The sequence below is a fragment of the Pyrgilauda ruficollis genome, unplaced genomic scaffold (assembly GCF_017590135.1).
Source record: "Pyrgilauda ruficollis isolate IOZ18807 unplaced genomic scaffold, ASM1759013v1 scaffold32, whole genome shotgun sequence".
NCBI lineage: Eukaryota > Metazoa > Chordata > Aves > Passeriformes > Passeridae > Pyrgilauda > Pyrgilauda ruficollis.
Genome location: NW_024524600.1, coordinates 5,088,538 through 5,106,372, shown reverse-complemented (window position 1 = coordinate 5,106,372; position 17,835 = coordinate 5,088,538). Strand labels below are relative to the sequence as shown.

The 17,835-nt window shown below is 37.3% G+C and overlaps 1 protein-coding gene across 3 annotated transcripts in view; it reads right to left on the bottom strand.

Annotated features, from left to right (window-relative positions):
* Positions 1 to 1,392: 1,392 nt before the first annotated feature.
* KITLG (KIT ligand) overlaps positions 1,393 to 17,835 on the bottom strand; it is a 56,543-nt gene continuing 40,100 nt past the window's right edge. Inside the window, exons 5-10 of one of the 3 annotated variants that reach the window (XM_041474357.1) lie at positions 16,426 to 16,588; positions 15,466 to 15,561; positions 8,758 to 8,867; positions 8,190 to 8,266; positions 6,614 to 6,697; positions 5,310 to 5,442 (exon numbers count right to left, since the gene is read on the bottom strand). In XM_041474357.1, coding sequence (XP_041330291.1) covers positions 6,658 to 6,697; positions 8,190 to 8,266; positions 8,758 to 8,867; positions 15,466 to 15,561; positions 16,426 to 16,588 — 486 coding nt within the window. In that variant the 3' untranslated portion in view covers positions 5,310 to 5,442; positions 6,614 to 6,657. Of the gene's footprint in view, positions 5,443 to 6,613; positions 6,698 to 8,189; positions 8,267 to 8,757; positions 8,868 to 15,465; positions 15,562 to 16,425; positions 16,589 to 17,835 lie in introns of all 3 variants that reach the window. The other 2 variants (XM_041474358.1, XM_041474359.1) reach the window with 2 other exon arrangements.

Here is a 17,835-nt window from a genome sequence, read left to right as displayed (position 1 = left end):
AAGCCACTCTCTTTCTTGTAAGCTCTCACTAAGTACTAGAAGGCTGCCATAATGGCTCCCCAGAGCCTTCTCTTCTCCAAACTAAATAGCCCAAACCCTCTCACCCTTTCTTCACAGAAACATATTTCATCTCCCTAATCATTTTTGCGTCCCTCTTCTGGACCCTCTCCAACAGGTCCATGCCTCTTGTGTACTGGGGCTCCAGAGCTGGATGCAATACTTCAGGTGGAGTGTCACCAGAATGGAGCAGAGCAGAGGGCCAGAGTCACTTCCCTCAACCTGCTGGCCATGCTTCCTGTTCATGCAGCTTGAGATACATTTGGGACCACTCAGCTTGGTGCTGTCTGTGAACATGGAGAGGGAGCACTTGATCCCATTGTCTGTAGCATTGATGCTACAATACTGTATTGCCTTCCCAATACAGACCTTTGAAGGACACCCCTCACCACCAATCTCCATCTGGACATTGAACCAGATTATGAGTTACCAGCTCCTGACTTCAGCAAGAGTTGTTTTGTTAGCTAAGAGTGCTCACATCTCATTTCTAGGTACCCTACTGTTACTTCTGCCTTCCCAAAACTCCAGGTCAAATTAGAGTTTTCGTTGCATTAATGCAGCTTGCTCATGAAGTACACTCATTTCCAACTCTGCAGTTACATGGTGCTCATGGAGCCTTAGCTGAATCACTGCTGACCCACCTGAGCCACCAGTGCTGCTCCTCAGGGCATGACTCCTGCTACACCATCAGTGAGGGCTGTTTCATGGCCTTCTTGAAGCCATCAATTCTGCACTTCTGGCTGTGTCCAGATCAGCAGCCACAGCTTTCATTCATACCCCAAATTCCAGCATCTCCTGAATCTGTTCCCCTGTGTCCCAGGCCATTAACTCTGCTCTACTCTTCCTCGTCAGTCCTGACTCTGCTTTATTATTATTTACTAATCCCTCTGTATCTGCCTACTGCAACATCCCCTCTGCCTTCCAAGGCTCATTAGTGCTCTCTGAGGCAGGCTGAAAGTCTCAGCAGGTTTACCTCTTTGTCTTAACCGGCAACTTTTCATTCTCTCTCACGAACGGAGAGGTGCCAGAGCTCCCTGAGCAGCTCAGTTTTTTCTTCCCAAACTCATCCCATCCCAGACTTCTTACAGAAAAGCCATAGTAAGCTGCTGAAAACTTAAAGTAAGGATGCCATCCTTACCAGGATAAGCTCTGGTTTCTACTGAAAGATCCTGGTAAATGCCACTCCCTGCAAAAGAAGTGCATCATCAGGAAATGTCTGCATCAAGTGACGGAGTCCGCATCAAGTAGCATATGTTCTGACAGAGAATTCTTTCGGATCATGACAGGACATAAAAATGTCTTAATTGTGACTAACACAATGCAATATACTAATTATTTGACAGTGCATAATATCTTTATTTAGAACAATAAAGCATATGTATATAATGTAAATTCCAAATCTGAACTGGTATAAAAAGGGATCTGGGAAAACATCTATTTTTAAGAGGACACATATGTACATACACATCACATTTTATAAACTTTGTGGATTACCTTCAGTCAGAATGTAACTATGCAAAACTGTGCTGACATTTACATTGAAATAAATGAATTTGCCCATAATGCAACCAGCAAACATCTGTGTCTCTATCACTAAAGAGTCTGAAGTTTCCACGTTCCATTAATTTGATAACAAAATAGCAACCATTACTGTAAATCTGCATTTAAAACAGTTGAATCAGATTTATGAATTGAAAAATGTTGGATAATTCTTAATCATAAATCAAACTCAAAATATCAGTATTCTATGTGTACTGTTAAATTTTCAAATTAATAACTCTGTTTTGTGTACTGAACAGTTTCAGCATATTATGTAGAGCAACAGAGAAAACAGAGCTGCTGCAGATGAGAATCCTAAACATGTGCAGGTTGTACACATACTCCATAGTAAAGCACATTTTATATGCTTATAAAATGACCTTGTGATGAAATAAGTACCATTAATTCATTCAAGTAAACACACATCTAAAGTAGAACAGTTACCCAGTATAAGACTATCTGCTTTTTTATTCTCACAAGGCCACTAGTAATTGCATGCAAAGTTCAACTATTTCAAAGGAAACCTAAAAATGTTACATTTCTCACCAAGCCACAGATATCCAAAAGCCAAATTTGGTTGACTTTTGTATAGAAAAAATAAAACACCCCTTTTCTCCCCAGTTTTATTCTAAGAAGGAGTGTGTTGATTTTCCAGCTGTGTTAATGCATGGGCTCTGTCTACCCAAAAAGAAGACTGAAAAACTGATCACTCTTTAGTAGTTAAACTCTTTAGAAATTAAGAAGCATTAAAGGTCTATTTCTGCCACCCCATCTCCAACTGAAGAGTACATGACTCTACTTCCTTTGATTTCAAAGATGTCTCACAAGTCAGTAGTCTTTCAGAATCTCACTATGTCCAAAGTAAAGATCTCCTCAGTGGGCACAGAAAGTTTCCAGTAAATTCACGATGCCACTTCAAAGTGCCATGCCACCTAGTGTATTCCCAAATGTCCAGAAGTCTCCTTCTGGATTGCAAAAGGATTGAGAACACCCAGTGAGATCTCTCTTGTGTTCAGATCTCTCAAAATGAGGGCAAAGAATGGGAAAACCATGTGGTCCAACAACAGTTCTGCTACTCCAGGTGTCACACAACTTTTGTGCACATTCAAAGAACAATGTTTGTGATGTGAAGGTCAAAAGTATACATGAGCTTTCTTTCTGATCTCATATAACTTAAAATTTACCTTGCTCCACAGAAGATATTGAAGTGTCTGACATTATTTGAAAGTGACTTACTTTAAGATGTTGCTCCTGGAAAGTGAACATTTTGTCATAGTCAATTTTTATTTATTTTATGTTTCAATTCATAACTGATATTTTCTATAGTATTGAAGATTAAGAAGCCTAAAATATCATGCTTTTGAATATCAAAGTATAATTTGGGGCACACCAATATGACCCAAATAAAGTGTTATTGAGTATTTAATTTTCTGGAAAGAATGCATTTAGAAAACAGAACATTTTTTATCAACAGAGAACATTAAAAAATACAAAATTTTTGTTTTACTGAAGCTAAGGAAAAAACCCAAACCCTCAAATGCATAAGCTAGCCTCAAGAGCGCATTGCATGAAGTATTTAAGGTTTTCATACAATATGTAAGGATAATTGCTCCCATTTACTGTGGACACTTTTCCATTCAGTCAAAACCATAGTTATTCTCTGCATTACCAATAAGGTGCAAATTTTCAACAATTAGGTCATGCTGACATTTCTTTTCGGGTACCTCTTAAAAAAGTTTGAAACTCAAAGTCTGAGGGCTTTGTGAGTAAAGAACTACACAGAGTCAAAGGACTCAGCGTTATATGGGGAATTCCATTGTTTGAAGAATGCACTTGCTTTTTAGAAGTGATAAGCATCCCTGGTTATTAACTGGTGAGCGCTCCAGCATCTTCAGAATAAATGTGAAGGCCTAATTCTGACACTAAGCTTCTTTCGACGTAGTGTAAGAGAAGTTCCTCAGGTGATGCAAACCACAAAGTTCTGCTATCCTTAATAGACCTATGCTAATTTATACCAGCTGAGTAGGACATGAAGACCCTTTTCTGACAAACAGAAAGTGCAAAACGGGCCTGAGTATAAATAAAAATTCCGCATGATCAAATCCTTCCATCAGTGAATTCATGAAAAATTTCAACCTTATTGCAGTAGGGTCAAAATTCCACACAGTGTAACTACATGCCACATCATCAAGTATGGTAAGGTTCTGAGATTTTTTTCTTTTTGCAAGTCTGAAAGACAGTTTTACCAATAATACACACAGACACACACACACACGCGCACACACACACATACACATGTATATATTATATGTATGAAATATTCTTTTTATGCATGGTTCTCAGAAAATTGAGCAGATTAAATCTTCCACAAGGATGCTTAAAAATTTAGTAACTATACATTTTAAGGAGAACTCCAACTTTATGCAAAACTTTAAAAGTGTTGGTGTTGGTTTTTGGTTTTTTGGGTTTTTTTTTGTTTTTTTTTTTTTTAAGTTTTCAAGTTATTTAAACTAAAACTCTTGCTGACCTGGTCAATATCATGATAGATGACAGTTTGTCACCTTATGTGAGTCTTTACCATTTACCCTTCTGAATTACAATCCCTAATACAGGTAAATAATTCATACTCATTAGCTGGGAAGAGACAAGATGAAAAGATGCACAACTACACTTGCAACTTTTACCATGGTATTTTTAGGATTTACTTGAAAATGCACATCTGTACATCAGTCCTGTTCATATTCCATGGATACTGCAACAGTAATAGATGCAAAAGACAGGTGGGAAACAAAGCGTTTCTCTTTTGTTTCAAAAGAATTAACTTTCAGGAGTGGAGAATGCCAGGATATTAAAGCTTACTAATCACTTAAAACACAATGCAAACATTAATTACAGCCGATGTAAGTAAAAGCTAAATACACTCTCAGGATCTTTCAGATTTTCTATGCTATACATTTACAGACAAGGTATAAATGGCATGCATCTTCAGAATTTAAAATGCATTTCATGGGTTTGTCTTTATTGTGATGTTTGAACGCAATTCAGACTCTTTACTTTGCCTTAGCACGACTGGAAATTTCACCAGTGTTCACACACCCAGCAGTTACACTTAATTCTTCGAAGCTCCATGAGGTACATTCACCTCCTGTTTACTTTGTCTTCATCCAGTATTTGGTTCTCCTGAACAGAGACCACCAATGCTGATGAATTCTTGAGGCTTTCTGGGGTGGGCAACCAGCCACCTGGCACCCGATAGAGACCACGTGTTGCTGTACACACTGCCTTTGACAGGCATAAACACAGCTCCTTATAAGTCTAAGTCTAGAACACGAGCTCAGGGCATGACTTTGCTTTCAAGTTTTATATACAATATTGAAGAGTATGTTATCTGTATCCATTTCTGCATTTTCTGTCAGTTCAGAGACCTTCATCTGAAGACATCAATTTAAGGTAGAGGACACAGAATTTAAATTCAGGATGCAAAGGTATTTATGACTTGCAATGATTACACACTGTTGGAGGCATTTGAAAGATGCTTTTTTTGTTCAGGACATACTTTGTTTGCCAGAGTCAGCTGAAAGTATTAATGCAATTAAAAAATCTCAAATGTCACACAAGGTAGATATTCACATAAGATACAGTCCTGCTAAGTGCACACTCTTCTTGTCATTGTTCAATTCAGTGTTGGTTTCACAGTAACAAACACAAATTGTCCTCATTTCTGTATCATGTCTATGGAGTCATGGGCAGCAACAACAGATGCAGACTCAGTCTGTCACTCCAGAAGGAATACGAATGTGCTTAAAGCTGCTTCATTTATGAAGCGAACACGGAACTGTTACCTGCCTGAAAAGAAAAACAAAAATTCTGATTTTGCTGATTAGTTTTCCTTTCTGTATTACTAAACAGTAGATCTTTTCAAATACATACAACATAGACATGTTTTTCTTACAATTTTGGAAATAAATTTAATGACACTTGCATAGGGATTTCTTTACTCAGAAGGAAAAATGTTATAAAATGTACTTTCCTGATGCAAGAACACACTTGCCTGCAAAAGCTCATTGACAACATCTAAGGTAATGGAACCACTCTCGTGTTTTACATAACTGTTTGGGCATTTTGGTATTGGCAATCTCTGGCAGCAAACTTCCCTTTGAAGTCATCTGGACAAACCAAACTGAGTTTACATCTTTGGAAAAATAGAACAACTTGTCCAATGCAGTGACAACTTTGCTTCTCAATGAGCATATGGTAGAACAAAGCAGTTAAGGAGAATGGAAAACTTCTCAAGTTGCAGCTAACTCAATCATATTGAACACCTGAGAGTAACTGCTACAGGATGAACTGCAAAACTGAGATTGTCTGTTATACTCTAGCGCTGCTCTTTCCACTCATGATAAATAATGAAGAGTTCAGCACTATCTGAATTTTCCAGACTCTTACATAGATGCCATGGGTTAAATATAGCACATTTTCTGTGGTAAGCCTCTTGCCAGAGAAGTGCTGCTCTGCAGAGGACAGCTGGAACTGAGAAACCTCACCTTTGCTGCTCACTCTTACACACTAAAGTATGACTGATGCATCTGATAAGGCTACAGAGACTACAGAAATGTGCTGACTAAGTTGCAATTATATAAAAGCTCAGCTCTACTTGGCCTGTTCTCCTACACTCACCTGCTAAGTTTACCAGATTGTGCTTTTTAGTTCACCTTGCTTTGAAACAGCTGTAGTGTAACAGCTGAAGGCTTCTCTGTATCAGCTCTAACACCAAAAAGGAGAAGCAGTAGCTGTCCTTTATTCTGGAATTCTTGTAAATTTCATTTTGAAGCATTCAAGTTAAAAATCAAAGGTCTACATTAATGATACAGGACTAATTAAATTAGCTGCTAAAGATCTTATACACCTATTAAATGCTAAATTCTTTTTTTCCTGAAAATGGACCCTGAATCACTTTATATTGCAGCAGCTGAAAGTAGTTTAGTCTATGCTAAAACTCTCACAACAACCAACTTACCAGTACACGAAACAGTAACAGTGTTGAGGGAGAAAAAGCAACAGCTACACTTGTAGATGTTCCTTTTCTTTTTGCTGCAACACACTGGGTGGGGGGGGGGAAAAAAAAGCTACTTTATTACTTCAGTAATAGCCTTCCAAGGAAATAGAATAGAAGGGTTTATAAGCTAGTTAAAATTTAAAGGAGGGAACCCGAAGAATTATAATTCATTTTTGATATGCGTTCTGCCTACTTATAGATGAATATTTCTAATTTCTCAGGGAGGAGAAATTTGTAATGGTCATCTATGTCATGCATGCCAAAACACATGCCATACATTTACGAAGGCATCTGATAGAGAATGCAATCTGTTTCAAATTCCTGCAAAGGCCCTCTCCTGCATTTAACTGTGTCATCTTTTCTTCATATAAAAAATGTTTTGTATTTTCTGTGAGGTTAAAAGGAAAACTTATGTTCCATTTCACAGGATTTAACACCTATGAGGATGACGTGCAGAATGAGTTATTTGTAGAAACTAATATACTTGGCAAAATGAATACACAGCCTTCCATTCTAGATACTGTATATGAAGAAAATTTGTTTTAAGAATTTACTACTTTAGCAAGATTTAACATGGAAAATTTCAGCTCCTGTGGCCAAACTGCTAGATCAGAACCTTGCCTATTTGTCCCTTCACCAATGGGCAGCACGAGGCATTTCACACAGTGTGAGGACACTACAGGACATGTCCTTCTGCCACCTGCATCAGATCTTTCCCTAAATCATTCATAGTTAAAATCTGACCAAACATCATTAAATATGAAGTTAAACAATACTCTCAAAATGCTTTAGCACGGACTACTCTTACTTAAAATGTCCCCAAGTCCTTTCCTGGATTTCACAGAATTCCTTGCCCAAGTCATGTCCAAGGAACTTCAAAGCCTTGAACTGTTATTTCTAAGATATTTTTGATTCATTCAGAACCTTCTCTCTTTAATAATCAGACAAATCAGTGTATAAGTAGGAAGAGAGCTGTGAATCATTTCAGGACGACCTTAAGAAGTTATTAGCATTTGAATGAGTTCGTATTAATTTTCCACAAATATTAAAAAAAAAAAAAAAAAAAAAAAAAAAAACCTGGAAAACATAGTACCCTGGGGAATGTAAAAAAGTGAAAGAACATAAAAAATGTTATTGTAAAAGGTATTTAAAAGGATTTAGTAGCACAACCACAAAGACATTGCTTTCTATTTATTTCTATAAATTCAACCTAGCTTTACACCACACAGCAAATAACATTTACTTAATTTTGTTGGTTTTCCTACAGGTCTCAGCAATCCTTTCTCACAGTAGGAATAAAGACAGACAAAAAAAATGTCCCCATAATAAAATGCTGTATGCAGAACTATCCTCCCTATCAATTTCTGTGTTTAAACCAGAAAGTCCTTTAAATGGCACACTCTAAGCACATATTTTACCTTTGCAGCAAGACCTTGTGTTTGGGGTTTTTTTTGTGTTTGTCACACAGCTAAACAGGAAGTAGTTCTCAGAGATAAAATTACACCTGTAAATACAAATTTTAAGTGAAAAAATATACCTTATCTCATTTTCCTCTTGATAGTCATGGCACTGTGTAGTTTCATCACTTTCTGGTCTGGATTTGGGATGTATTTTCTAGGAATAAAATGCACTAAATATAAATATTCTAAATCTATAAATATTCTAAAGCTTTCTTTAGTCACTAAACAATTGAATGTTTCAATTTGCTTCAGATGTTCAATATCAAAGTCATCTTGCAAAATGTAGGCTAAACCTTGTACTCTAACATACATCTACTACTGATATAAATTTTACTCTTGAAGTCTTTGTATTGCAGGCAGGGGCATAGGGGCCAAAGGCAAAAGAATTCTTTCTCAATATACAAAAGGAGAAATGGAAAATTGAGTGAATCACACAATTTCTGTTTCCAGTTAGAGAGCAATCATGCTGATAAGTCAGGATTTGCACTTTGATGGTAGAATTCAAGAACTTGACACACAGATTTACATCTGCAAGTCACAGTTAAGTGGAGCTCAAAAGAGGTATCGCTTGCTTTCAAACACAGAATGGTTCTCATATTCTCACCTCCCCACACTATGTAAACAATTATATGTAGTATCTCTTACCTTCCAGTATATGGCTCCCAAAATAAAGCCAATAAGGAGAGACAGCAATGATGTCAGTGCTATGCTGATCCCTTGCAGGCTGGAGCTGCTAATGAAGCCAAGTGCTTCATCTGTAATTAAAGATACTCTCATTAGTGAAGACAGATTTATAGCAGAAAACTGTCTTCAGGGCAATACTATTAGCAAGAGCACTTTCATGCACCACCTACATAACAGCATCTTAAATAGCAGAACAGATACTTCAAAGTGCAATGTACATGAGATGCACTTCATACAAAATCTCACAGGAAATTTCTGACCACAAGGATGCTCCACCCACTTCTGAAACAACAGTGTTGAAAAGTACCAGCACCAATTCTCTTTTTGCCATTTGCAGAGAACCATCTCTTTCCCACACTTCAAAGTTTTGGATTTCTTAATTTTTAAAGGTTTTACTTTGAAACACAAAGCACTTATTTGGAAAAGAATATATACCAATTCATGCATTTGCACTAGTTCATCAGGCAGCTCCCACTGACTGCAGGCACTTTGCCTTACTATTAATCAATGACCAACATGAAGGCTCTCAGGGGAGGTTAATTTAACAGAATAAACCTGATCACTTCTAAAACTTCCTGGAAAGGTACCGCTGACTTCAGCAAGATCAAACCCTTGTACCTTGAGTTTTAACACTGTGTTATTTAGTTATAAGTATTTCATGATAGCTTTTAACATTTTGTATAGAAGAGCACCAATCCTATTCTTTTATGTACACAAACAATTCCATTTCCCTCACTGGGAGCTGTATGCGTGCTGAGGTTAAAATTTGTGCCTTTGGTTATTTCATTAAGAGCAGGATGTGGAAAGTCCAACAGAATCACCTGGGGACCCTCCTGAAATGCAAAGTGAACCTCAGGAGACTGGTCTTTTAGATGTCGTGCACGGAGGTTTGGTTCATTCCAAACTGTGTGTCTGCAGCTCAAATGGTGGGTGTATTGACAGATTACAGAAAAAGAACCAAACTGTAAGCACTGGAAAAGTGTAGGTGATTGGATACACAGAAATGAAAATGAACTGACAGCACTCAAAATTTGCGTGACTCATGCAAACAGCAAATGTCTAAGCACACACAGTATGATATTCTGGGTCAAACAACATGTGTTTAGTACATTATTAAACAGCCTCCAAGAAAATACATTAGTTTAGAAAGAAGTGTTCTTATAATTAACTAGCATCTCATTTTCAACTCTCAGATTTTTCTGTTGACATTTTTCAAGTTTTAGACAAATATTCTTTTTATCTCTGAAGTTCAGCTGTGTTTTCTAGGCTCAACGTTGTTAGAAATAACAAGACAACATAAAATCTATATCTTATATATTCGTATACTACATACATCTGTGTCTCACACACTGTTTACAAAGTCTAGGTTCTGACTGTAGGGGCTTGAGTTTCACCTATATCTGGTAGCTTCGGCACACTAAAAGGAAACATCAGTCAAGCAGAACTGATGCCAGTTTACCATGAAAGAAATCTGTCTACAGAAGGGAAAGATAGCAGACAAAGTTCTACAGAGGTGAACATCAGCTGAAAAAGAGAGGCTAGTGATTAGCCTGCCTCTCTCTGCTCAGACATTAAAGCCAAGTGCAGACATTAATTGGGGAGACATAACCTTTCTAGCTTTCTGTCTCAGATTAGGCACAGAGGATGTTTGCTTGCAGAGCTGATCTGCAAGAACACTGGGCAAAATCAAGTAGGTGGGGGCAACCTGAACAACACTAGAAATGCTCTGCTGTCATTGTTTATCTAAACTATATTCTCAGAAGAAAATTCTGATATTGCTCTTATGCTCTAAGCAAGTAAAAAGGAATCCTCATTTGCCTAATGCCATTCCTCTCAGTGAGAGACTGCTGAGTTTTACAGCTAAATTATGTAAATCATATGGGGATGGCTACGTTTTCTGGATTCCACCCTGCAAACTTCAGAAAAAAAAATTAAAAAGTGAAATAAAAATCAAAGGAAAGACTCTTCAGGTCATGTAGAGCATAATGTGTTTGATAACATGTTATGGTAGAGTGCATAACCTCAAAAACCTTCTGCCTACAGTGCTGGGCAGCATGTCATGGCAAGCATGCTGTTTTTTACATGAACTGCTAGAGAAATATTCTGCATGCAGGATAATCAGTGATAATTTTGTACCTTTGTTTTTAACAGTATTTTTCAAAAACTTAATGCAATTTAAGACAACAGAAGAGACCCCTTTATAATGAGGTATCTAAAACTGGAAAATTCTGACTTCTGAAAAGTTATCTCCAATGCAGATGATTTCTTAATCATCTATGGAAAACTGAAAGGAATTTATAAATTGCTTTCCATGTGAGGACATGCAATCCAGGGATCGAGCCTAAATCCAGTCCTATTATAATGCTTTTCTTAGCCTACCTTTTAAAAATAACAACAGATTTTCCACAACCTGACAGAGTATGAATTAATTTGAAAGTTAAGTAATCCATAACTACCTTAAAAAGCAAGCAAAACCAGAATATTTAATTTCACTTTCAAGTCCAGAAAAAATTCTCTTGAAAGATCTGTGGAGAATGAAATGAGTCATGGCAGGTTTCTTCATGTGCCTTTTATTTATATTAAAATTTAAAACAGAACAGGCTGAAGAATTTTCAGTCTGGAGAACTTCCCAGGGACTTGTCTTAATGAAGAAAATGGAGAGAAAGAAAGAAAGCTGGCTACCACAGGGACCTTTTTGTCTGTTAGAAACTTTGGAACTCTACACAGAATGATTCTGATTCCCATCAGTTGTAAAGGCAGAGCAGGAGAAGGAATAGCAGGAATCAGGTGTACCAATAAGTTTATGAACACTTTGGGCAATGCCAGAGGAACTGCTGACTCTATCCAGCAGAGTGAAAAAAGGGAGTGGATGCAGGCCAGCACCTCTCAGAGCTCTCACTCTGTATCTTGTGGAAGATTCCCTAAGGAAGTGAACTCATTTGATGCTGATTTATGTATAGTCTTCATGGACATTGTGATGTTAAGCTGTAAACAAAATATATTTACATTAAAAGTCATTCAGCTACACAATGAAGTTTTTGAGCCGTTTCCTACATTGAGCCATATGTGATTATGATTGAAAGCACTGGCTTTTTTTTTTTTTTTTTTTTTTGCCATATATGTCTCAAAGGAATTTCCAGTTTACCTCTGCTCAGTTCCAACACAATTACCACAAGATCTTATCTGTAAAAATGCAGAGCAGCTCTCACCTGTTCATTAGGGTTTTCCATTAACTATTAAGTTGTAACAAAGGAACAAAGGTACAGAAGGCAGCACCAATTGCATTAAGCCATGGGTGAACATTTTAAAATTGTTGTGCAATTACTGAATTAAACTATGGTATTTTTTGCTTAATTAGAAAAGTAGACCTTCTTCCTAAAAACAGTTACAGAGATCTCTGTGTTTACATGCTCTTTGAGCAACTCAGTACTAAATAATAGGGCTAAATTATTATGAGGAAATTACAGACAAAAATGTAAGAAGGCAACACTGAGCTCTTCATGAAGTTAAAGAACGTTATGGCATTCAATTGAAGGAGAAGTTTTAGTCACAGCTAGTAAGTTCAAGCTTTGATCAGAGCAACATGAAATTCATCTGATGGCTTCAGCCACTGAAAGAAGAGATTAGGACTCTAGACTTCTTATCCTGAACCTTCTTCTTTACATAGGAACCCTCTTATCCACATTCTCTAGACAATGTGTGGTATAATCATGCAGAGAAATATGAGCAAGACTGGAACTTTAACAGCTAATTGGAACTTCAGTGGATTACAGTCAGGTAACACAAAGAGGAAAAAACAAAGCAGCCTAAATAAATTTGGGGTGGTGGCTGTAGTCTTTTGAGAATTTTATGAGAAATAAGAAAAGATCTTTCTGCTTTTGAGAAAAGATGAAGGAGAAACATATTACAAGTCTACATTCAATATACAAAAATGAATAAAGCACTATTACCATGCAAAAACCAATTACAATAGCATAATTGTTCTATTTTTCATTTGGCTGAGCTAAGACTTTTTGTGTATATTTAGCTGCGATTCTACTCTATTATTTAGTTTAATTTTATTGCTGTGTAAGAACAATGGAGTAATGAAATATGACTCAACAAAAGTAGCAAGAATAAAAATATGTAACTTAGCTAATTTATATACAATTTCTATTATATTTCACAAATTATTTTATTGGATTATGCACTTCACGTTTGTCTAAGTTGAATTTAGAATTGGGGCAGTTCAACTCATCTGACTACATAGACTGTATTAATAGATTCAAAATATATTAATTTGGAGGGGCTCTTTTGCAAACACTAAATGCTTCTAAATGCTCTAGAAACTATTAAACTGAAAAATAACTCAGCTTAAAACTGTTTAAAATTAAAGGGTTAATTTAAAAAAAAATTACTGTAGTTTGTGTCTGAAGATGCTTTTCTTCAAGCTTCCCCTTTTCTCAATGTTTTCCTTTTTGAAATTTGAATTTAGTGGTGCTTTTCTGAAAACAATACTGAAGCCAGGGGAACACTATGCTGGGGAGTCTTTACAGGGGAAGTGCTAAGGTTTATTCACTGTCATTCATACCAAGAAGGTAAGGATTAACTAAAACCAAAATTTCCTCAGCAATGAAGTCAAGACAAAACTACGATTGGCACTAAAGGCCATTTCAGGGAATAAAACAGTGATAAAAATAAAACAGTCAATAAAGATTCCACAGCTCCCTCCCTGCAAAAAACCTCCAAATGAGTAACTGCAGTGTAACAAGTCAGCATCCAAATTAATGTAATTTAATCTGATTATGAGTTCAAACTGTCCCCAGACCCAGCCAGACATGTAGTCCTCATGTAATTTCTACATAAGGCTGTTAACTGATATCCAATTTTCCAATAAATTGCTTAAGAGAATGATAATCAGTTAAAACACACCTGTACAGCATATGGTAGGCAAGCAATTTACTGCATTATTTTAATTAAGCTTTTTTCCTACTTGATTATCAGTTCCAATTATAAAACAAGATTAATAATCCTACTTTTGCACTCTCCTCCACAATACAGACACAGGTGCCACACTCCACTGCGCTGCCCGGCACCCCTTCTCCTGTTACTGTACGGGGTCAAACTGCTTTCATCTGAACTGCTCCTGTAACCTGTCTGTCTTTTGGCTTCTTGATCCATTCCCATTGCTTCAGGCTGTGGCTGAATATTTTTCCTCTAGCAATGACAGCAAAAATTATCACATGTTCAGACCTGAGAGAGACAGGTATGAATACTTTAACCCCTTCCGAGTGCCTCAGAGTTGGCCCTGGGCTCATCAGGTTATTTGCAGACAGCTCTGTGACCTCCTGGCAAGAAATCTACCACAGTGAGTCTTCTCTTTTCCGAAGACTCAGGCTGGCAGCCAGAAGTGGAGGGTTTTTTTTAATTCCTTCTACTCTGAGGGTTCTGGGCTCTGATGACTTAAGACCTACTCTTAATTAGAAAGCAATCAAGAAGGGCTTCAAATCTGATAGCAGCTGTGAGCCAACTACGAGGTAGCATTCATGGTGCTAAAAGCCCAGAGGGTAACTAGATTACACATTCCAAAGAGAAGGATCATGAGAAAACACACAGGCCTAGTAGCAACTGTGTCACCAACAGAAGCTACCATTGTGCCCACTAGAATACATCAGGCTGCCCCTCTGCACATATTTCCTCAAGCACAGGGAGTACCAGTGACATACTTCATCATTACACATTCAGATAACAGAGATGCTTGTGAAGTGAAAAGGGGAAATTGTAAAGAGAGCTAGATACATGTTGTCATCTTGACGTGTCTGGGAAACGAGAACGAGGAAACAACAAGGTTAAACTTTGATCACCATTTCAGGAACCTCTAAGGAAAATCCCCTCTTGTTCACGTGGGAAGCTCCAGATAGTGTTCACCTTGTTGTACATGATGTCACTAAAAGCCCCTGAAACTTCACTATTTCCTTTCACCTCAGTCGCCTATACCCTTTCTGACCTCGTGATAGGTAATGTTGAGGCTCTTACAGCAACAATTCTGGACTCTTATCAGGGAGCTGTCATGTAAAAAGTGATCAAGACAGATAAGAAAGGAGGACATGAGTATGCCAGAGAGAAGATTACAGCCTGCCAGAAAGACAGTGACTTTGTCATTAACCCCAAGCGAAAGCATGCTGACTTGTGGAGGTGGCCCTACTGCAACTACACCAAACAAACACAGGGACTGTCCTCAGGGCTGGTGTAAAGCTTGGTTGGGATTGACAGCACCCTCAAAATGCAATGTACAGGTATCGTCTTTGTTCACATGAGTCCCCTCATCCGATTTAGGATAGCCATTCTGTTCATTTGGAGCAACTTCCTTTTCTGAGAGTTAAAATGAAGTGTCTGGCCAAATTTTCTGAGGCCATATGACTAGTGAGACCTCATGACAGCCAAAACGAAGAGGCCTGCCCTCTCCAAGTTGTAGATTGCTGTCACATAATTGTAACTCGATTGCATCTCTACATTTTGATTAGATAAGTTCATTGCATTTCAGTATGACAGCTGAGAAACACATGGTACACCATCAGGAACATGTAACTTCCCATTAATTTGCACAATTAATGACATTCTTTTCCTCTGAGCTCTCACAACCAGCTACCAGAACAAAATGGAGACATATATTCAATCACTTGTACTTACTGTTATTGCTAGTGCTACTGCCAATGCTGTCATTCCTAAGAGAGCTGGCAGCAACAGGAGGAAACAAAAATGTTTTTGTGACAGCGACTCTGGAATCTAAATAGAAAACGAATGTGTCAGAATTATGAAACTTAAAATACAGTTCCCTGTATATAGGATGATGGGCTACAGGACTACTCTAATGTGACTATAGGGTTGTTTTAAGAGCTGGCTGTAGGATTGTTCATAAAGTGGATTAAGCCAAAAAAGGCAGGTTTATTAAGAGGCAGAAGTGTCTACATGCTGAGCTGCTGGTGAATAGCTAATCTGGAAAAGCAGTTACTGCTTACAACTTCTTAAGTTATGGCACTGATTTGCTTCTAGTTACTACTGATGTAACTGTACAGCTGGACACACTGCCCTAATTAAAAAGCTAATATGTGTCACTAGAGAGAGTAAAAGAAAAGGTAATACAAACCTCCATTTACTGGAAGGATAAGAAAGAGCTGCAGGAGCTTGACCTGAGCTTGTTAAAATGTTCAAATGAAGTAAACATTTCTCTGTTCAGGAAAAGTGGGATTAAATTGAAGGTGACTTGAGGCTGCTGTGATTTACAGATTGTCCTAACTTCCTCTCCTTTCAGTTGTGCAATCTTAGGCTCTTTTACCGCCTTATAAAACCAAATAGAGCATTAAGAGAAGATAAGAAGGAGAATGTAAAAAAGACAATTCAGGATATATTTTGGATGAATAGAAACAGAGCAGCATAATGTGAGGTTATTTTGATTATACTGAGAAATGATGTATCTAGGAGTGATGGCACTAGAACTTGACTTCTAACAGTGACACAACCTTCAGTATCAGTAGTTATTTTAACTTGCAGTAAAAAGGTGACATGGATCTTTAGCATCTCTGAAATCCAAGGAAAATCACACATTTATATCTGCCTAGGTTCTGCTCCCCAAAAGGAGACCCCTCTTACCATTCTCTGGTGTTCCTACTGTTGAAGGCAGAATGCAGTCATTCTTATCCAATCTGTCTGCAGACTCTTTGTAGACCTCAATGGTACTATTAAAGTGCCTAAAAAAATCCTCAGGAATGAAGTGACCTTCTTCATAAAGGTGACCATTTTCTTTTACAAAATCCTAGAGTAAAATATAGAATTCAGCTTGAAAGAAGGTCAAGGGAGATGCTCATTTCAACACCTTAACAAATGATAAAAATACCCAAAGATGATAGAAAATCATTTATATTTTTAACCTCCAGACAACCAGATTAGCTGCATACAATCTTCATAAAACAAAGAAACCTTCTGATCTGAGGATTTCAAATTAGCTTTGCAAATAGAAATGAATTATTAATACAGTGTTGCAAAATTGCTAAGGAATGAAAGACAGTCTCCCATCCTATACTGAAAACCAAGAGACTTTTTAAAATTCCCCTCATTAATAAACCCCCCCTTGATTTCACATTACTTTGCAAAGTTTCACATGAGTCTTTTAATCTGAACACATGAACAGGACATTCATTGGTATTGTCATCAAGAGAATGTGGAACAGAATACAATAGCTGGGGTACACCACTGCTCAGAAACAGGCAGAGATCCCTGATAACAGACCTAAAAATAAAAACAACTATAAACAAGGAAGCCCAGTCACTCTGAGGTCTAACAGACACGTTTGTTATGCCAGACTAAACAACATGATTTTGAGATCCATGGTGATGATTGAAGGTTTTCTTCTTTTTTTTTTTATGTCAGCAAGTCAAGTTTGGTCTGGGGTTACTCTGTACTCTTAAGAAGAAGGACAGTGGTAAGAACATGGTCTAAGTATGTCCTAAAGAAAACCTCCTGGTTTTGGCTCCAAAATTATTTTATGTTTGATGGTGAAAGTACTAGACTTAAGATCATTATTCTCTAAGGAAATCAATAGCTAGTTGTTTTGCTGAACTACAGGATATTTACTTTGCCATTCTACAAAATAAAATTCCTCAACCCCAACCACATCCCAGCTGAGTGTTTTGAATCATCAGGACAAAAATAGAAAAGAAAAAAAATATATACACTGAAGATTGGAGATAATTCAGTTTGAAATGGAAAAGTAGGGAATATCTAAATACAGCAGTGCAATGCAAGTACATGGCAAGCTTACAAGGTTATTCCATTCTAAAGGCACCTGAGTGTTTACTTATTTGATTCATTCTGGGTGTTGAAAAGTTGCAATTACAAAAACTAAGGACTTAGCTGAGATAAAATACTTGCTCTAAAGGACATGGTGTATTTTACCTGTTTTATTCGTGGGACAAAACCTTCAACTACAGAACTTATTTTTAATTACTGATAGTCTGGTCAGATCTGGATAACAGACTAGAAAATTAATTTCTTCCCCCCTTC